The 17,506-nt window shown below is 34.9% G+C and overlaps 1 protein-coding gene across 3 annotated transcripts in view; it reads left to right on the top strand.

Moving 5' to 3' along the window:
- The window catches only part of TTC28 (tetratricopeptide repeat domain 28), a 333,992-nt gene that overhangs the window by 262,078 nt on the left and 54,408 nt on the right, over positions 1-17,506 (top strand). For all 3 annotated transcript variants that reach the window (XM_072415453.1, XM_072415452.1, XM_072415454.1), the window contains one exon: positions 7,274-7,414. In XM_072415453.1, coding sequence (XP_072271554.1) covers positions 7,274-7,414 — 141 coding nt within the window. The remainder of the gene's footprint in view (positions 1-7,273; positions 7,415-17,506) is intronic.

Here is a 17,506-nt window from a genome sequence, read left to right as displayed (position 1 = left end):
TAATAGCAAATGATTTATACAAAATCTATTTCAGGTTTGCTGGATGACCCAAGGTCTTCAATGAAAGTCTATCTTCTCCATCTTGGGGAGCCTAAATAAATCACACCCACAAGTCTGTTTTGCCGAAACAAACTTTTCTCTGGCTCCATTTTTTGGGGGTTTAGATCCACTTTATTGGATTGTTGTATTTTGCCTTACTTCCAGGGAGTGTCAGAGGTAAAGATCTGAGGGAAAATGGCTTCAATGTAATCACAGACATCAATAAAACTCTATAGAAGTTCTAACTTGTCTTCCCTTCCTTTAAAACTCAAATTCTCTTTTGGGCTCCTATTAAACCTATTTAAGATTTACTTTTCACATGCCAGAGTATCTTAAGGGCTTTAGGCTTCTTACTTCATATCCACCAAATATACTTTACATATTTGATGAGAAAAATATGGCCAAAACATTCTTTCTGTGGATTAAAGCTTGCTTTGTAATAAATGTGAATATTTATACATCCATTAAGAACATCATATAGGTTTGAGAGGCTTAACTTTCTTATCTGCACTTCCATTCTCCTTTACAGTTTCTCTATATAAACATTAGCTTTTCTGCTTCACCAGTCCGAAACTGAACTTCACCAGGGCAAATTGAAAGCAGTTCTGGAAATACTGCAGATGTGTGAGAATGGGATGTCAGACTCCCCTTCCCCAAGTCACTCTGAGTCCAAATAAAAAGGATATTTTCTCAGATCCGCAGCTGTGTGATTGATGCTTGAAAATCATTTACATGTATTCAGTTCACAGACCCAGCGCTGGCTTGCAGGTTCTTTTCAGAAACAGAAGAAGAAATGATTGCATTAATTGTAGACCTCCAGTAGTCATGATAATATAAGCATATGTATGCAAAGCCCTTTTATTTCTTTTTTTGCCTTTTTTTCTATTGTGCCTACATTTTCAAGCAAAAATAAATCACCATCTGCTTAAATTATCTTTTTGTCCAAATGCACAAAAATAATATTTGTACTTGTAATTTGTACTTGTAAGTGACCATTTTAGGCTGAACATGAAAAGAATAGATCCATTGCTCAGTTTTGACACCACAGCGTAGTAATAATAAAATCTGATGGCTAACATATGTCGTTTGTGTGTACTTAATAAACTATTCTTTCTTATCTGTTGGCAGAGATAAATTATTTTTTAATGATGTGTCATTTTGATGCAGTTAATCTTCATGCTTAGTTGTGGATAGGGAAGCTCGACTGACCCTCTCTTTGTTTTGCCGAGACTGGAAATTAATTAAACATTGCCATTTCTCTTTCCATTTCTGTTGTAGCAACTGACCTGTAATCAAATTGTTTGTGCGCCTGCTTTTAATGATACAGTTTACCAGACGACATGGTTTCATATGCATCCACTTCCAGATTCTCTTTTAAATTTTAATGCTGTGCCAGCACAGTCACACAGGGCAAAGTGTATATGGCTGCAAAGGGAATTTGAAAGGTAAAAGGGGGGGGGGATCTGGGCGATCAGAAATGTACCTTTTTGTGGCTTTATAAGAACAAAGCCATCCGTCTGTTTCAACAGGAATCGGAGGATAGGAATATAGGAATAGGTCGGATTACATTTTTCTGTTTCGGTCTATTTGGGAAGTGGTGACTTATGATCAGAAACAATTACTAACAAGATTTATTTAAAGGTTGATGTATTTTGTAGGATGTGGAAGCAGTGTTCATTTTTATAGGTAATCAGGAGGAAACTCAACTTTACAGAACTCTGCAAGATTCATTTGACCTTTTGATTTATACTTGGAGCTGTTGCACTGGGAATTCAGTTATGTAGCAGTTCATCTAGTTCATAGACATGGTTGAATATAGCCATATAAGTGATATTCCATCAGGGGATAGGTATTCTTTGGCCTCCTAGCTCTAGAACTACAGTTCCCGGTATGACCACATAGGTAGGAATCACATGTGGCCCATAGATTTACTGTGGGAGCAAATCAGTCTTTTTTTACCTACTGAAATTATATATATATATATATATATATATATATATTTTCCTAAAAATGGTGTGATGAATAACTGGCAATTTTCATTGAATTTAGGCTAGGTTCTGACCTGCCTTGGGATCAAGTGATTCTGTGAAACTACCAGCACTTGGGGACAGGGGTTGACAGTGAGCAGTACTGAACTGTTCATTGCTGCCCCCATTCATTTTCCATGGAACTGCCAAAGATAGAAGCCCCTTGTAGCATCTCTCCTGAACCAACTGGCATGGGGGAAATGATAACCACACTGCAACCTCATTGCCAGTTTGAATATAACCTTACTTTATTATTACATTGCATTGCAGTGTGCCACAATGTTCCTTTGTTGCATTGCCCACTATTCAAATTACTGGGATGCTGGAACCACACTGCATTAACATCTTGGTGCAATATTGGATGTTGCAGCACTGGACCTATTACTGCAAAAGTGTTTAATCAACCTGGTTTGCTAAGATGGATTTGTAGGCCTGAATATGGTTTGGGTGCATCACAAGTGATTTGATTTTATAACGGAATTGTTTTATATGCATAGCCCAGCATATTACAGCATCTATACAATCCCCAAAAATCCCAACTAACTTTGCAGTATTAGTTTCTGTCCATCAATTGTATATCCAATCATGCAGGACCCAGCACTGTATATCTGCTAGTAAATCTAGAGAAGATTCTACATTTTGACTGTAATTTGTGTTACCTCCTAAAAGAATTTTATCTTGTATGTGTAATAATGATAATGTTGGTGATATAATTTTATTAGATCTTTCCCTGGTCATGTACACATTTTCTTTGACGTTTGGATTTTTTTGCACATTCTTACATATTTCTTTCTTCTAATAAAAACAGGTTTCCAGAAGTCATATTTTTGTAGACACAAAAAGAAATGTATATATAATACAGAGGTTGGGCCATTCATCTTGAGTCTTTTTTTATTACCAAGGTCACAATACATTTCTTGATCCACAGAATGGAACATTATTGTGTGAGCTCTTAGATTCTGCTAACAGCAGTGTTCTCTCAGTGGAATAATTCTCTATTTTAAAGTGACTCAAATAAAGAAATTTGTTGTCTGCCCTAAAATAAGTTTACCAACACCCTAAGACATCCAAGAGATAACCCTTTTACTGTCATAAGCAACAACAAAGGAATAGGATCAAAAATGGGGTGAATGGAGTTTATTAAAGCTGAATACACTGATATAATACATATATTAGTACTGTTTACCTGCCACATGATTTGTATTTCTGTATTTTTTTGTATCCTAGTCCTGAGATATAAACAGTTTTGCAATACAGAATAACTAGCTTATTGACAGATGTTTTCTTCTGGAGTTTAGTAATGAATCTTAGTTTCCTACCTCTAATCTGGCATGGACAGTGAAGTAGAAGGAGCAGACTGATAATATATTTGTCACTCCTTCCTTTAGCAGTTTGCTGGCATATAAGCACTGCAGCTGATTGGCTCCATTTGCCAATTCTCTCTCCCTGCAAGATAACTGCAAAGGGATGATTTATCTTCTACATTTTGCATCCTATGCTTTCTTACAGGACAAATACTTAACAGTTTGATTTATCAGTGTAAAAAAACTCAAATTCAATTTAACTTTATCTTTCAAGCTAAGTTTCAGGACTCAGTAGAATGTAATTACAGGGCACAGTTCTCATACTTCTTGATATTGCCCTTCACTCACTGTATGTCCTCAGTTTCAAGGGTTGAAATGTGCTGAGAACCCTTCAACCCAATAAAAAAATTTAAAAAGCCTGCAGCTAAACCAAAAGTATACCTTAGCAAAAAATATTTTTTTTTAATTTGTTTTAATGAAAAGGTAAAATCTTGTCAGGTAGTATCTCTACAGGAAGTAAAAAAAATCTTTCTTAAATTCCTTTTCCAAAGTAATTGTCACCAGGACATTTCACCCCTATTCCTCTTCCTAATCTGTTAATTTTCTAGATTACCCAACACTATGTTTGACGACGACAATAGCCACCAGGATAAACTAAAAGGGTGAATCTTCCCATTGTAAACAAAAACAGCAAGAAAAACTTGCCATAGTTTATAACTTTTCCTTGCTCTATCAAAAACTTAACCGAGTTTGAAATTTATATACACTATAAAATTGCATAACAAATCACATTTTTATTTTTAAGATTGAAGAAGAAAGTTTTGAAATGGACCTGCGGTGGTAGTGTTAGAGGTATCATACAATCGATTTACTTACTTCCGTTACTTAATTGGAGATTTTTCTGCTATGTTTGCTGTCATTGAGCCGCAGTTCCTCTGTGGATGGAAGACACATGGCAGTCTACTGAGACAAATAATGGTTCGAAAAGCAGTAAAACACCACTAGACATGCTGTAAAGACTAATTTGACAGCATGAGTGATAATGCACTCAACTTTTTCGCTATAAACCTTTTATTTACACTTCAGAGTGCTTCTGTACCTATCTCTTGTTCTGGGAAATCCTCAGCTTCTAACACAATGCGGTTCCAGTTTACCAATAAATCAGTTACAGTGCAGAAATCTGGACTGCAGCTGACATACACCCTGAAAGTGGTTCTAGATGACACTCCTATGAGCTGTATTGTAAATCATGTATGGCCTTATTCAATAAGAGTTCATATTCCTATGTGCTCATTTGTAAAGGGTACTACCCATTGGCAATAAATCTGCAATAAATTAGACTAGTACATGATGGATTTTTATGTAGTTGCCTATTTTCTTTAAGAATAGACACTAAGGTATAAACTCTATTGATGGGTTAACTTCATAATTGAAGGTCATTTTCCTGTGATGCTCTATCAATTTAAATGGCTAATGATAAGTACAAACTAACCAAAGATTGTTTGTATACACAAATTTGGTTTACCATTAAACATATATAAAGTAGTGACAATTCTGCTCATCAGTTGTGAAGATTTGAATAGGACTAGATGTTTCAACACTCTCATACATTACTGGATCTCATGAACATCCCATTGAGAGTAAAGCTGGGTCTTCCTTGTGTTAGTTAACGCATGGCAGAATAATGGCTTTGGCCATGGCTATACATTTTCAAATTTTCATATCAGTTATGGCTGTTTTTAGTGTTTATGCATAACAATTATTATGGAAAGTACTCAAAAGTGCACATAGTTGGAAAAAAAATTAAGACCAGTTGTCCTGGATAGGTCTTACTTGATTAACAACTTATTGTGCAATAAATGAAATGTATAGTTTATGTCATTAGGTAAGCTAAAGTTGTTTATCCCCAGCCAAACTGTGCAGTTTTTGGATATAATAAGGTAGGGTAAAAATCTTTATCCCACCATTTGGAAAATGTCCTATCATTTCTTGATAGCTTGACAGCTTTTACAGAAGACTCACTGCCTTCCTCCCCACCTTTCTTGCATTCTAAGTTTTCTCTTTTGACAGCTGAAGGGGGGGCAGTGTTACAGAAGCCTAACTGCCTTCCCCCCTGTCCTTTTCAGCTGTCAGTAGAGAAAGCAAGTCGCAGGTCGAGTTGCAAGTCGCTGGGGAAAACCCCCAAGTCGAGTTGCAAGTCGTTTATTAGGCGACTTAAGTCGCCGGACTCGAGTTCCTCTGATATATGAAGGTGTCAAACAGATAAGATAGTGGGAGGATCAATCCAAAAGTTAAAAAAAACTGCCTGGGATTACCTTTGAATCAGTTTACTGCCACCGACATATATATTATAGTGGAAGCAGCATTGGCATGTAAAAAAACTTAGGAATTTGACATACAATAACTGGATATAAATCAGCCCAATCATTCCTACATGGGGAGAAAAATGGCACCCCCTCTGATCCTACTTACCACTTTGGTTCACAGACGCTCCCAATCTTCCAGGAAGCCGAGGACCACAAAAAGTACATTAAAGATGGCAGGTGGAGAGCACTGATGGTAGACTCAGTTTCTCCTCCATGCAGTGAACGTGTAAAGTAGTCTGCTGTAGACATATTGCTAATATTAAGAATTCAAACAGATTTACCATTCAACTACAATCACTATAGATATGTGACATGTTAACCGAATACAAAGCTGTCGTCCATTCCAGCTTTTAGATAACCAATCACATGTCTTTACTTTTCCATGTTGTCCATACTTTGGAATCATAGGTCTACAGTAACATTTAATGTTATAGTTCAGGCTCTTTAAAGAGTGCCTGCTCATCATAAGCAGTACCTGTTCAATCACCTGCCTATTGTTAAAACTTTTATGCTTGCCCAGTAGACACAACTTTGGAAGCTACCATTCTTCTATAGTTGCACTATAAGTTTTATTACACAGTAATATTTAAATAATGAATATTGAGCAACAATCCATCTATGTACATAATTCTCCCAATGAATATTACCAGATGTAAGAAATAATAAAGTGCATTTACAAGCATTAATTCTGTATACTAATAAACTAAATGTAGATAAATTGAATTAATATAATTACTATGGTGATGACTACTTATCTTTGACTTCACTGGTCTTAGTCTGCTTATTTTCACGTTATAGTTCAGCATATATTCAGTGAAATTTATAATACAGAGGCAATAAGGATATTTTGTGTTAGCATGCATAATTTAGAGCACTTCATACTTCCTAAAGTATTGATGAGGTCGCCAAGTTACATCAGGCTTAGGAATAAGAAACAAAGCATGAGAAACATGTCACACTTGCTGCATGTCTACACTGTCAGCTTGGAATCCTCGGAGATATCTTACGCAATGGTTACATAATTCTGCTGTTGGAAATAGATTTTGAACTGGTGTCATCAGTCTGGTCTCTTGCTCTGCAGGGAAAGAAATCTTAGCCCTTCCAACCAGCGAAGTAACGCACTCAATATTTTTTAAACTGCCTAGTCTTACTATGTCGGTAAAGACACTGCTGTTGAAAGAGGGATCTCTTTGTCTTTACAAAATTCTAAATGACTAAATACCATAGGGCAACAACTCTACTAACTTAATGACCCACTCATGGTTTCATACCAAACTCCCCAAATAGTTTTTCTAATTCCCATACTTTTTTTTGAGAGCACTGCTCTTCAATAGCAATGTATTTTACGCTCTTGCAGCGTACAAAGAGGTTGCTTACTCAGATGTAGCCTGTTTATTGGATACTTTATCACTTTTTAACATCCTTCTGACTTTATTGCTTGGAGTGATATAATTTCCTATAAGCATGTCTTTAAAGGAAAGCAAATTAAATCCTGTCAAGCATTTTAAGATGTAATGTGGTCTTTTTTTATCTCCAGGACTTGTGCAAGCAGTGAAACCGAGAGTGAGGCTGGAGATTACATGGACCAGCAATATGATGACCTTAACAATAAAATGAATTTGGTGACTGACCCAACGGGATTTCTGAGGATGGTCAGCAGAAACAACACATTCAACAGGTATTACATGGAGGGTAATGTACAAGGGTGCATGTTTTTTGGCTGTGCGTTATAACCAGTTTATTGTAAAATGGTCACTGACTTATGTCAGCTTTGCCTGTTCAATTCCCGTGATACGGGTTTTGAAGCAAGTCAATTAGTGTAGACATTTCTCCAGCTGCAGAGGAACGACACTCCATAAAATGCAAATGTTATTATTATGAAATTGTTCTTTATCTCAACTATTATGAGAGCCCTACATAACTCATTGTGGAACATAATTGGCTTCCGTGAGCAGATCTAATTATCCATAGAGCAGCAATCTGTTCTGCTCCGTCATATTTTACATTACTGCGGGTAGCGGCCATCCCTGGTTACTGGTGAATCCAGGGGATTTGTGTACAAGTCTTAGTATATTGGAAAGCTGAAAAAACTATATAGAAGCTAACACAATATAACTTATTACTCTTAATATAAGAGTAATATAACTTACTATTAACCAATCAAATGTTGTCTCTCCTCTGTTTAAAGAGGTTAGAACAAAAAAGGTTAATTTCTGATTGGGTGATTTCATCATTGCCATTTCACATGGCTTTCCCCTTATAAATTGTGGTGTGGCCCATTTAGTTTTCCTTTTGTGCTGTATGAGACATAAAAACATAAATATGTGTTTTTCAGTATAAAGTAAGGCAATTTTAGGAGTTAGTAACAGTAAGTAGTAATTAAAATTTGGTGATGCTTACTTATGACCAGATCTCAACCTAATAAATATCCAATACTTTAATTACTGACTGAATATTAATTGGAGAATTTGAGTGATCCACCAGTAAAGTTTCATATTTGGGGGATGACAATTTACAGAGTCCCATTCTCTATACACTTGGTATGTTTAGCTCTGCCTGCAATTCACTTACATGTCTTGGTATTAGACACAGAACAATCCAAAGTTCAGCCATGTATGCTTTTTTTTTTTTTTTTCTTAGGAGAAGTAACCCTAATGCTACTACATTATCCAATAAAGAAAATAAATATAATTAATTAATTATCTACAAGGACGATGATGTCAAAACATGATCTGCTCATTCTATATGGTTCCCTCGTTACTTCTATTTCCTTTATTAATTGAAACATCCAGATATTATTTAGGATAGTTTTAATACCTAAGTTGTATTATTACCTTAAATTGTAATAATACCATATCTAGGTCCATACATGTGCCAATCTTTAACTGAGGATCATGTATAGTTAGCTAACCTGCTGGCATTGCTGAACCTGCTGTAACAATCTTTTCATTAATCATGCAGATTTATTCTCCTTAAACAGAGTCACAACCAATTTATGTAGCGTGAAGCATTTCGTCCTATATGTCCTTATCCTTCTTACTCTCTATGTTTCTGTACAGAGAAATCCGTTACAACATCACAATGTTCTTTTGCTTTCTATGCCTTTCTGCCCCAAACCATTCAACTTGATTCAACATTTGATTCAACTGTTAAGTATGGACATGTTTGACCTTGGCCTTCCAGAATGCCTTTCTTCGGAAAAATAAGCCAATGCTTTGTTCTCTGATTAAAATAATGTTGTATTTATGTTTGTTACGCATACTTGTGTTTATTTATTTAAACCTTCTTTTAATCTGTTCATACATTAACTTGTATACACAAAAGCCAAGTGTGCAGCGAGCATGTAGAACATTGTTTAGACTGATCCAGATGAATGCACAATGAATGAAAGGTTAGATGCTTTTTAATATGTTAATGTCTTGGATATTCCACATTCTGTCAGCACTAAAAGCATTTAAAAACATGAGCTGGCATACTTCAATTCACTTGATCATGTCTGCTTTTTATTGACCACTAAAAGCAGCCAGAAACTGCTCAATTTCTGCATATTCTGTATTCAGATTAAGCAACTCTTCTAACTTTACACAGTATGCTCCTTCTCATCACATTTTCTTATCTTTAATAAATATGTAACTGCGGTAACTGGTATATTTCCTTGGAGATTTCCTTAAATAAGCATTTATTTGGACCAGGGTTGGCAAGCATTGGGCTTGTGTCATTGACAATAGTTTGAGTTTGCATCTGAGATTATTCAGAATGCATTGGCAGGTGCTTTTCCTAATCATTTCCTAATACATTTCTTCCACCTGTTTTTATAAGTATGTGTTCAGTTAGTCCCCATAGATACATTTCCTCTGTAAAGAACTGAATATCTTCCATACCAATGGCTACAATTCATGCTCCATTCAGATTGTCTTCACTTGTAGCCACCCCGTTGTGCTGTAGAGAGGTAATACTACGTGTAAACTCTCACATGCATAATATACAATGCAAGGAATTTCTTGGGACATGTACTTTTCCTATAGGCAGGAAACGGATGTTGCAGTCACTCTTCTGCCTGCTAGTGTTGAGTCAGAAATAGTGAAAACCACCAGTATATGTAAGTGCTTCTAAATGTTTGCACTTCACGCCTGCAGCAGTTCACCCCTCATCTCCCACGTGATTGAAAGTCGGTCCTAGACAGTAGAGGATGATTAAAAGGGCACGCATGATTTGGTCAAAAGATTTTTATTAAATAATCAGATGATTAAATCCTGCCTACAGGTACAGCTTCAGATCATGTAACAAGTTTTTGTTATTATGACTACCACACTGCAGTATATATGGGTTTATGCAAATAATACATAAATGATGGGGTTAATAGGAATGATATTTTATTTAAAAAATGCCTATCTTGAAGGCATCAAATACCAACAATGACTCAATTAGAATATCAATTAGCCCTGCTGATTTTGAAACTAGGCTCCTAATGATAATGATATTTCTTCAGTAATGAATTGCTACAAGGTGCAATTTTAGGTTTTTTTTTTTCTAAAAATGTTTTAAAATTAATCTACCAAGTTCTTTTCTCTCTTTCATGAGCAATAATTAATATTTAATAAATTGTATCAAAAACCTATGACCGCGTAGTCTTCACCTTGAGACCTATGTGTTAACAGTTATCATTTAAAGATTCACAATTCTTTATTCTAAGGGGGAACATAATTCTGCTTGATTTGAGGTTGTCATGGTAACCAAACAGCTCATTAGCTATTCTTCTGCTTGTGTGTGAGGCTCATTAATTTATACATTAATTGTTGTATTGCGGATGAGATGGCTGTGTTTTCCCTGGCATCATTTACGCCATGTAGATTTTGGAAAGCAAGTTAGTCTAGCAGTTGGTTGGAGTTTAGCTTTTTCTATCTGCTATGTAGGGGAACATTGGTCCATTAACTTTCATATAAGAAAATCAGGGGGGACATTTTTGTTTTATGATTGTTGTACTGCTAATACTGTATATAGAACAAGCATACATCACATTTAACAGACAAATCCCTGAATTACTACTCAGGAAGAGGAGCAGTTTAACATGTTTTTATTATAATAGTTGTGTCTTGGTAACACAAGTTGGATCTGTGTTAATTGAGTCAGGGGTTTGTGTTTATTCACATTTTCATTATGAAATATTGGGATAAAATCAGCTTTTTTAAAATACCTTCAGCATAGCATGAAAATAGCACCATAATCACAACTGTAAAAAAAATTCCTACACCTAAAACACTAAATAAATATAACCTGTTCCAATCTGTAGTAAAGGTTCTTTTAACACATTTGTCTACAGTTTGGGAAGTTTATTATATATATATATATATATATATATATATATATATATATAAATATATAATGAAGTATAGAAAACCACTTTTCATTTGTCCAGACTCCTCATAAGTTTTTGAAATATAAAACATAATTGGTGGTTAATAATCCCACCTTCTTTAAAGAAAGAGAAGAAATATAAGATTTGTGCAATACTAATGATTGATACATGAGAGTCACATCAATGCTTTTACAATATTTGCTCTCAGTATTTTGATTTTTCTATCTATCATGTAAATGTAATTACTTGACAGGAATGTCAGTAAGGAAAATAGGATTTTAGTGGTACAAAATGACATTTATTAAAAAGTATATGTATACATTCAATATGGCTTATAGCTGTGTAGCACAAATTACAAGCTTCAGTATAATGTATACATACTCAGCTAGAAATTGCATTTTACACATATGAAACAGCTCATATCCATCACCCTTAATATTTTATGATAGCCAATTCATACCATATTGGGAACATTGGTAAATATATTCATCCCCTCTTTTAATCACTTTTCCCAACTTGTTTCGCAGATCATAAACATCTGCTTCCTCAGAAGTAAGTAAAATGCAATTGAGGATGCATGGTTCAAGCCTACATTATAATAAAGCAAAACAACATAATACGAAGTCATCTTGTTAAAACTTAATAAGGGTATTCGTAATTTGAAAACTGGTTTAGAAAAAACAATACCTTAGAGAATCTGACATAAAAGCATGCTGTCAATGCTTGTCATCAATTCTAACATGACATACGCAAGCATGCAAGTGGGTATCTGTTGTGGCCTGTGCACTACAAAAACACATATTTCCATCCCTATTTAACGTAAAGCACTGCTTAATATGTTGGCACTATATAAAAACTGTTTTTTATTATTAATTATTATTATAATACAGTGGTAGGGGCATTAGATTGTAAAACTGAGAGACAGTAAATTAAATGACTAAGGACTCTATGAAGTGGTATCAGCACCATAGAAGTACATTATAACAACAATAACGATGATAACATATAAAGCCATGATAAGAAACTTAAGTACTACTGGGTGAGGATTCAATAAAGTAACCCAGCACTTGAATGTAAAAATTCTAACCTTTTTAGAAATGGCATTGCGGTATATGCAGGATAAACCAGTATTTCTCAACCAGAGTTCTGTGGAACTAGCCAGGAATGTAAGAGGCATTCTTCCCAATGACCACCATGCTAATATAATGTGAGTTGTGTATATATTAATTATAGCAGGGGTTCCCTGAACACATAATAGTTATTTCAAGGGTTCCCTCAAGTAAAAACACTGAGACTGAGAGTATTTTCTTGATTTAAACCTATATTGATATATGGTACATATATTATATTGTTTGTACATATTAAATAAATATGTACTATTCTTGGATTATTTTGTGTATATGTATTTAGGCATATTCCAAGTAAATTCTGTGCTATATCCTACTATATGCATGAAAAGGTAGATCTGCAGTAATATAGTTGCCCTAAAGCAGAGCATTTAGACTTGGAAATATTCCCTGTAGATCTTTGTTTTAGTGTTTCTACATAGCCAGGCAGATAGGGGAACAAACATTTAGCTTGCAATTCTTGGGATGAATCAGTATCCATGTTTATTCAATTACAGTATTTGGACGTCATCTGGCAAACATCTGCTGTTTATGTCCGTACAGACCAGATTTTCCTGACGAATTTAACAACTAAATTAACTGGAGGAGCGCCAGGTGTCGCGGGATGCTCCTATCACCAGCAGTTTCATCATTATGGGAACATCTCCATGAAGATATTTCACACATAATTATTTAATCACTTAATTTGTGGAAAAGGGAAAAGTACCATTATCACTTGTTTCCTTATGAAAACCTTCACTTAGCACGCACTGTTCAATTACCATCTAATCTCTTTTTCCTTTTTAAAAAGTCAAATTTGTCATAAAGTGGTCAGAGACTGCCTGAACCACGAATCGAGTTAGGAATAGACATATTTTGAAAATTAATATCGCTGTGATGCAGCTTTGATTAACAACACTGAAAGAATGATGACAAATGAAGTGAATGGGCATTTTTCTTTAGATCTCTGTGTATTATTTTGTGTGAATATTAAATGCTGATTGGACCATTAACAATAAATACTTAAAAGACAATCTTAACATTTTCTCCTTCGAACAAAAACCAAAAAAAGGCTTTGCTTGGAGATAAATTTTAATCCTTGAAAAGTCATGGGTATTGTATTTAATATAACCGAACTGGAATCCCAGTGCAGCAGAGATGATGAGCCTGATTTAATAAATTTCTCCAAGACTGGAGAATATAGACTGTCATGGAAGAACCTGGGAGATCCAACAAACCTGGAATAGATTTCTTAAAAATAATTTTCTATTGTTTTCAATCCTGGACCAGATTTTTTCCAGGTTTGCTGATTTACCCAGGTTCCCCCACAATAATCTATCTTCCCCAGTCTTGGAGAGCTTTATTAAATAACGCCCAATGTGTTTTTGTCTTAAACAGATGTATGGCGCGCACTGGGTTTCTGGTATTTTTCTATAAAAGCTTTATTTGTAAATAAGCATGGGAAATGTGCATGTGTGATACGGGTATACTGAACATGTGTTTTTTTCACTTTAATCTTATAATACTACATCAATAAAAACATCCTATGTATAGTTTGGTAGAAATAAGATAATGTCTACAGATACCATAATGTAATGCATATTTATTGAATGAGCATTACATCATCCTTGTGCTTGCAGCATAAATATTCCAGACATGTATACCTGTATTGAACACAGCAGATTGCATGTGGTTGTTTAAAAGTCTGTCTCCCTTTAACGGTAAAGTGGATTTGCAGACAACTGTACCATCAGAGCCAGTGCACATTATCATTTTTCTGTCCTCGTTACCTGTTTCTTAAGTGCATTGCTTTAGAAATGCTAGGAAATGCTGTGCTTTTTTCTAAAAAAGGAAGATTTATATCAACCGCGGGCTCTATTTCTACTTTCTGACTATTTTCAAAGACATAAAATTCTCTTTTTTTGACAGGTAGTTTGGATTTATGCCCCCGAACAGTCTATTTATAAAGCCTCTATCTCTGTTCTCCTGCTTTTGGTATTACCAGTTCTTAAAAGTTTTAGACCATGAAATTTCTATGCAAGCACAAAATGTTATCTTCAGTTCAGCTATATCTCAGCTATACATTATGTGATAAATAGTTAGGCTGCTGGTACACATTCCACCTTTTTTGAGTATATATGGTAAAAAGTGTAAGTGGATGCCAAAGCCTCCAATATTTCCATTTCCATGAATCATCAAGATGAAATAACATAAGGCTTTCTTGAAATAACTCACAGAAGGTAGTTAATGCCACATGGTAGATTGCTTATGGGCACAACAGATAATTTTTCATGTCCTAATGCAATGATCATGCCACTGACCATTATCTTCTCTTGTGGCTATATTTATTTATCCAGGTTTATGGAAAAGTCATTATATAAAAAGGAGAAACAATGAATCACATTTTTCATACACAAAAATATATCCATGCAGATCTAGCGGATCTGTAAAGAAATTTGCAGTACAGTCATGGTTTACAAGTTGTATGAATTCCTGCAGTTTGTTTAATTCCTCTGATATCAAAAATTAGTTTACTCGTCCTTAGGAGTATGTATGATCCACAAGGATTTAGTGGTACATTTTCTATATATTGCCAAGAGTATGCATGTGGCTATAGTTGTTTTTCAATGAGAAAAAAAACCTTCTCACTTCCCTCCACTCTAAAAGTCTTACATACTTAAATCACAAATGTCTTATCATGTGACATACTGGATCCTGGGTCTGCTTTCCTCTGTTATGTAAAATAGGAAGATCTGGTCCACAGTGCCCACATTAGGAGCATCTTTTCACCACGGGGTACTGCTTATGATCACATGAAAGCCAAGTTTTATTGGGTTTTGAATTTTTTTTTTACCTTTACATAGACCAGCAACATGCAACTGTCAAAGGAGCTTTAATTCAAGGCCTGGATTTTAACTTGATTACTGTGTAAAATTTAATGGAAGTACAACCTGATCTCCAGGATAGGTAATGGATTTCTGTTCTGTGATTCTGTATTGGAAAGTTCTTTATAAACTGAATAGATCATATTAGGAGACATTATGTGCAGCTCAGCTTTGTTGCAATCAGGCAGGTAAGACAGAATATTGCAGAAGGGACATAAGCTGTCTATTTCTGCAATATTGAGCTGCCTTACGGAGCATTTGTAAAATTGGAACTTTAGTTCAACTTAGATGTGCGAATTCTGACAAATCAGTCTGACATGTCCAGGGATAAAGAATCATTGAAAATTTTGGGGAAGTTTTCCTACTTTCCTTTTTTTCATTATTCACAATAAAGAGTTTATGTTGTATTGAATGAATAAGTAATAGTAATAATAGTAATAAATTAGCTGAAAAACTGAAAGTGAGAGGAGATCTCTGTTAAGTGCACCTTTTTGGATTTCCAATTGTATTGGAATAAATGTCCCCTTTGAAAAAAATAGTGAATCTTTCTAGTTGGAAATTGACAGCATTTATACATTTAAGAACCACATAAATATAGTAGTTTCAACGTTTTATGCTAAATCAAAAATGTACAAAGTGGTTTTCTAATTTTAGAGGGTATATATTTAATACCCTTAATAAAGAAATATTTTTATTAGTTTTAAATGTTTTCTGTTTTCTCTGAAAAGCAATGAATTTTAAACCTTAGGCACTTTAATATTTTCCTACCAGTGTGTTCTAATACATTGACCTATCTGCATCTGTCCCTGCTGGTACACACTACAGTCTGCTCCAGACTAAACCATAGGGTGTTTGAAAAAAGACGGTGTATTCTTTTAGTGTTCATTGAAGCAAAACTTTATCATTTGGCTCCACATAGTTTTTAATGTACTTCCCTATGTGGGTTCTGATGTTTACTAGGATATTTTGGAATATGAAATCTAAATATGAAATATAGCACTGTGATTATTTCTGAAGTGGAAAACCTGATATAACACCTATTGTTTGTATGTATGTGTCCATAGAAGGAATTCAGAAAAATCCCCTTTTAGACAGTTGTCATAGCTATTCTATGAACAAGGCCTCTGCGTAGGCTGAAATATTTAACCCAGACCACCAAGGTTTTATATCCTGGAATAAAGGTTTGTTGGGCCTGCTCACTGTGTGCCAGATTGCTTGACTGTAAATGTAAAAAAAACAGTTAGTTGCCTTGTAGCTAAGAATAGTTTATCCTTTGTGGTAACATATGAGATTTAGAGATAATGTGGGTTTAGCTGCTTTTGTATTCCTACCACACAGTATAGCCAGGCTTTCCTTCAAGTTAAGTTTTGCAGCCAGGTATATAACACATCCCAGTTTGTGAATAAACATCAAAGAAGTAAGCAGCATACTGATAAGGACATCAGCCTTTTGCTCTTTGCAATCTCTAAGCAATATATTGTTGGCACTCTACAATTCAATAGATATTGACTAGTTTATAGTTGCGTTCCTTTGCCTTCATTTCCTGCTGTTCAAGGGATTACTAGGGGTTATTTTCCAGGGGGCCACTAGCACTTATACTACTTGTGTGTAGCATTAAATTCTCTAATACATTTCATTATTTTTTTAATACATAACTAAATTAAATGTTTGTTTTTAACTTTTAGGAATTCAACTTTAAAATGTTGAACAGGCAGTAATTATTAGGAATATATAATTTACCCAATTCATTACATTGATTATTTGTTGGTAAAAATATATCCTATCTATATGATATGATATGGCCTACTTTATCAATGCTCTGTTCCAGGGCAGCAAATTCTTCTTTGTGTAATAATAACAGCTAGGGTAATGGTGGATGCAAAACAACGATGTATGCAGCAACACAGGTTAGTGCAACTTGGCCACGCATATATCCTTGCAACAAGGGGCTGAGACATAAATTAGTTAAACAGTCCATACACCCAGATGCCTTCAGTCAACAGGGGATGACCAGTGATGTATGTACGTCCCTTGCTGTCCAGCCATGTGTGACTGTGGATAGTCAGAATCACTAGAGCGGAGCTAATCTTACTTTAGAGGATATAGGAGGTGTATTTCTCAAGTGTTAGCTCATTCTTCATGTGTCCTTTACCAATATTTCTGTTTGCAAGACCAAATGCTGCCCTACTGACATTGTCTGGGGCTGCCTGGTATAAATATATTTCGTATTGATTGGCTTAGATGTGTCATTTATTCATACTATACTATAATTAAAGTGTTCTGTATCTAAAATAAGCCATACCGAGAAATGTTATCATTGTCCAGAGATTTGTCTTTGTTTGGTGACTAACCAACCTTTTGAAAAAGAATTACTCTATTGATATGTCTATACTCCTAATAATACACATCATCTCTAATGTTCA

Source organism: Pyxicephalus adspersus, chromosome 6, assembly GCF_032062135.1.
Source record: "Pyxicephalus adspersus chromosome 6, UCB_Pads_2.0, whole genome shotgun sequence".
Taxonomy (NCBI): Eukaryota; Metazoa; Chordata; class Amphibia; order Anura; family Pyxicephalidae; genus Pyxicephalus; species Pyxicephalus adspersus.
This window is presented reverse-complemented; position numbering and strand designations above follow the sequence as displayed.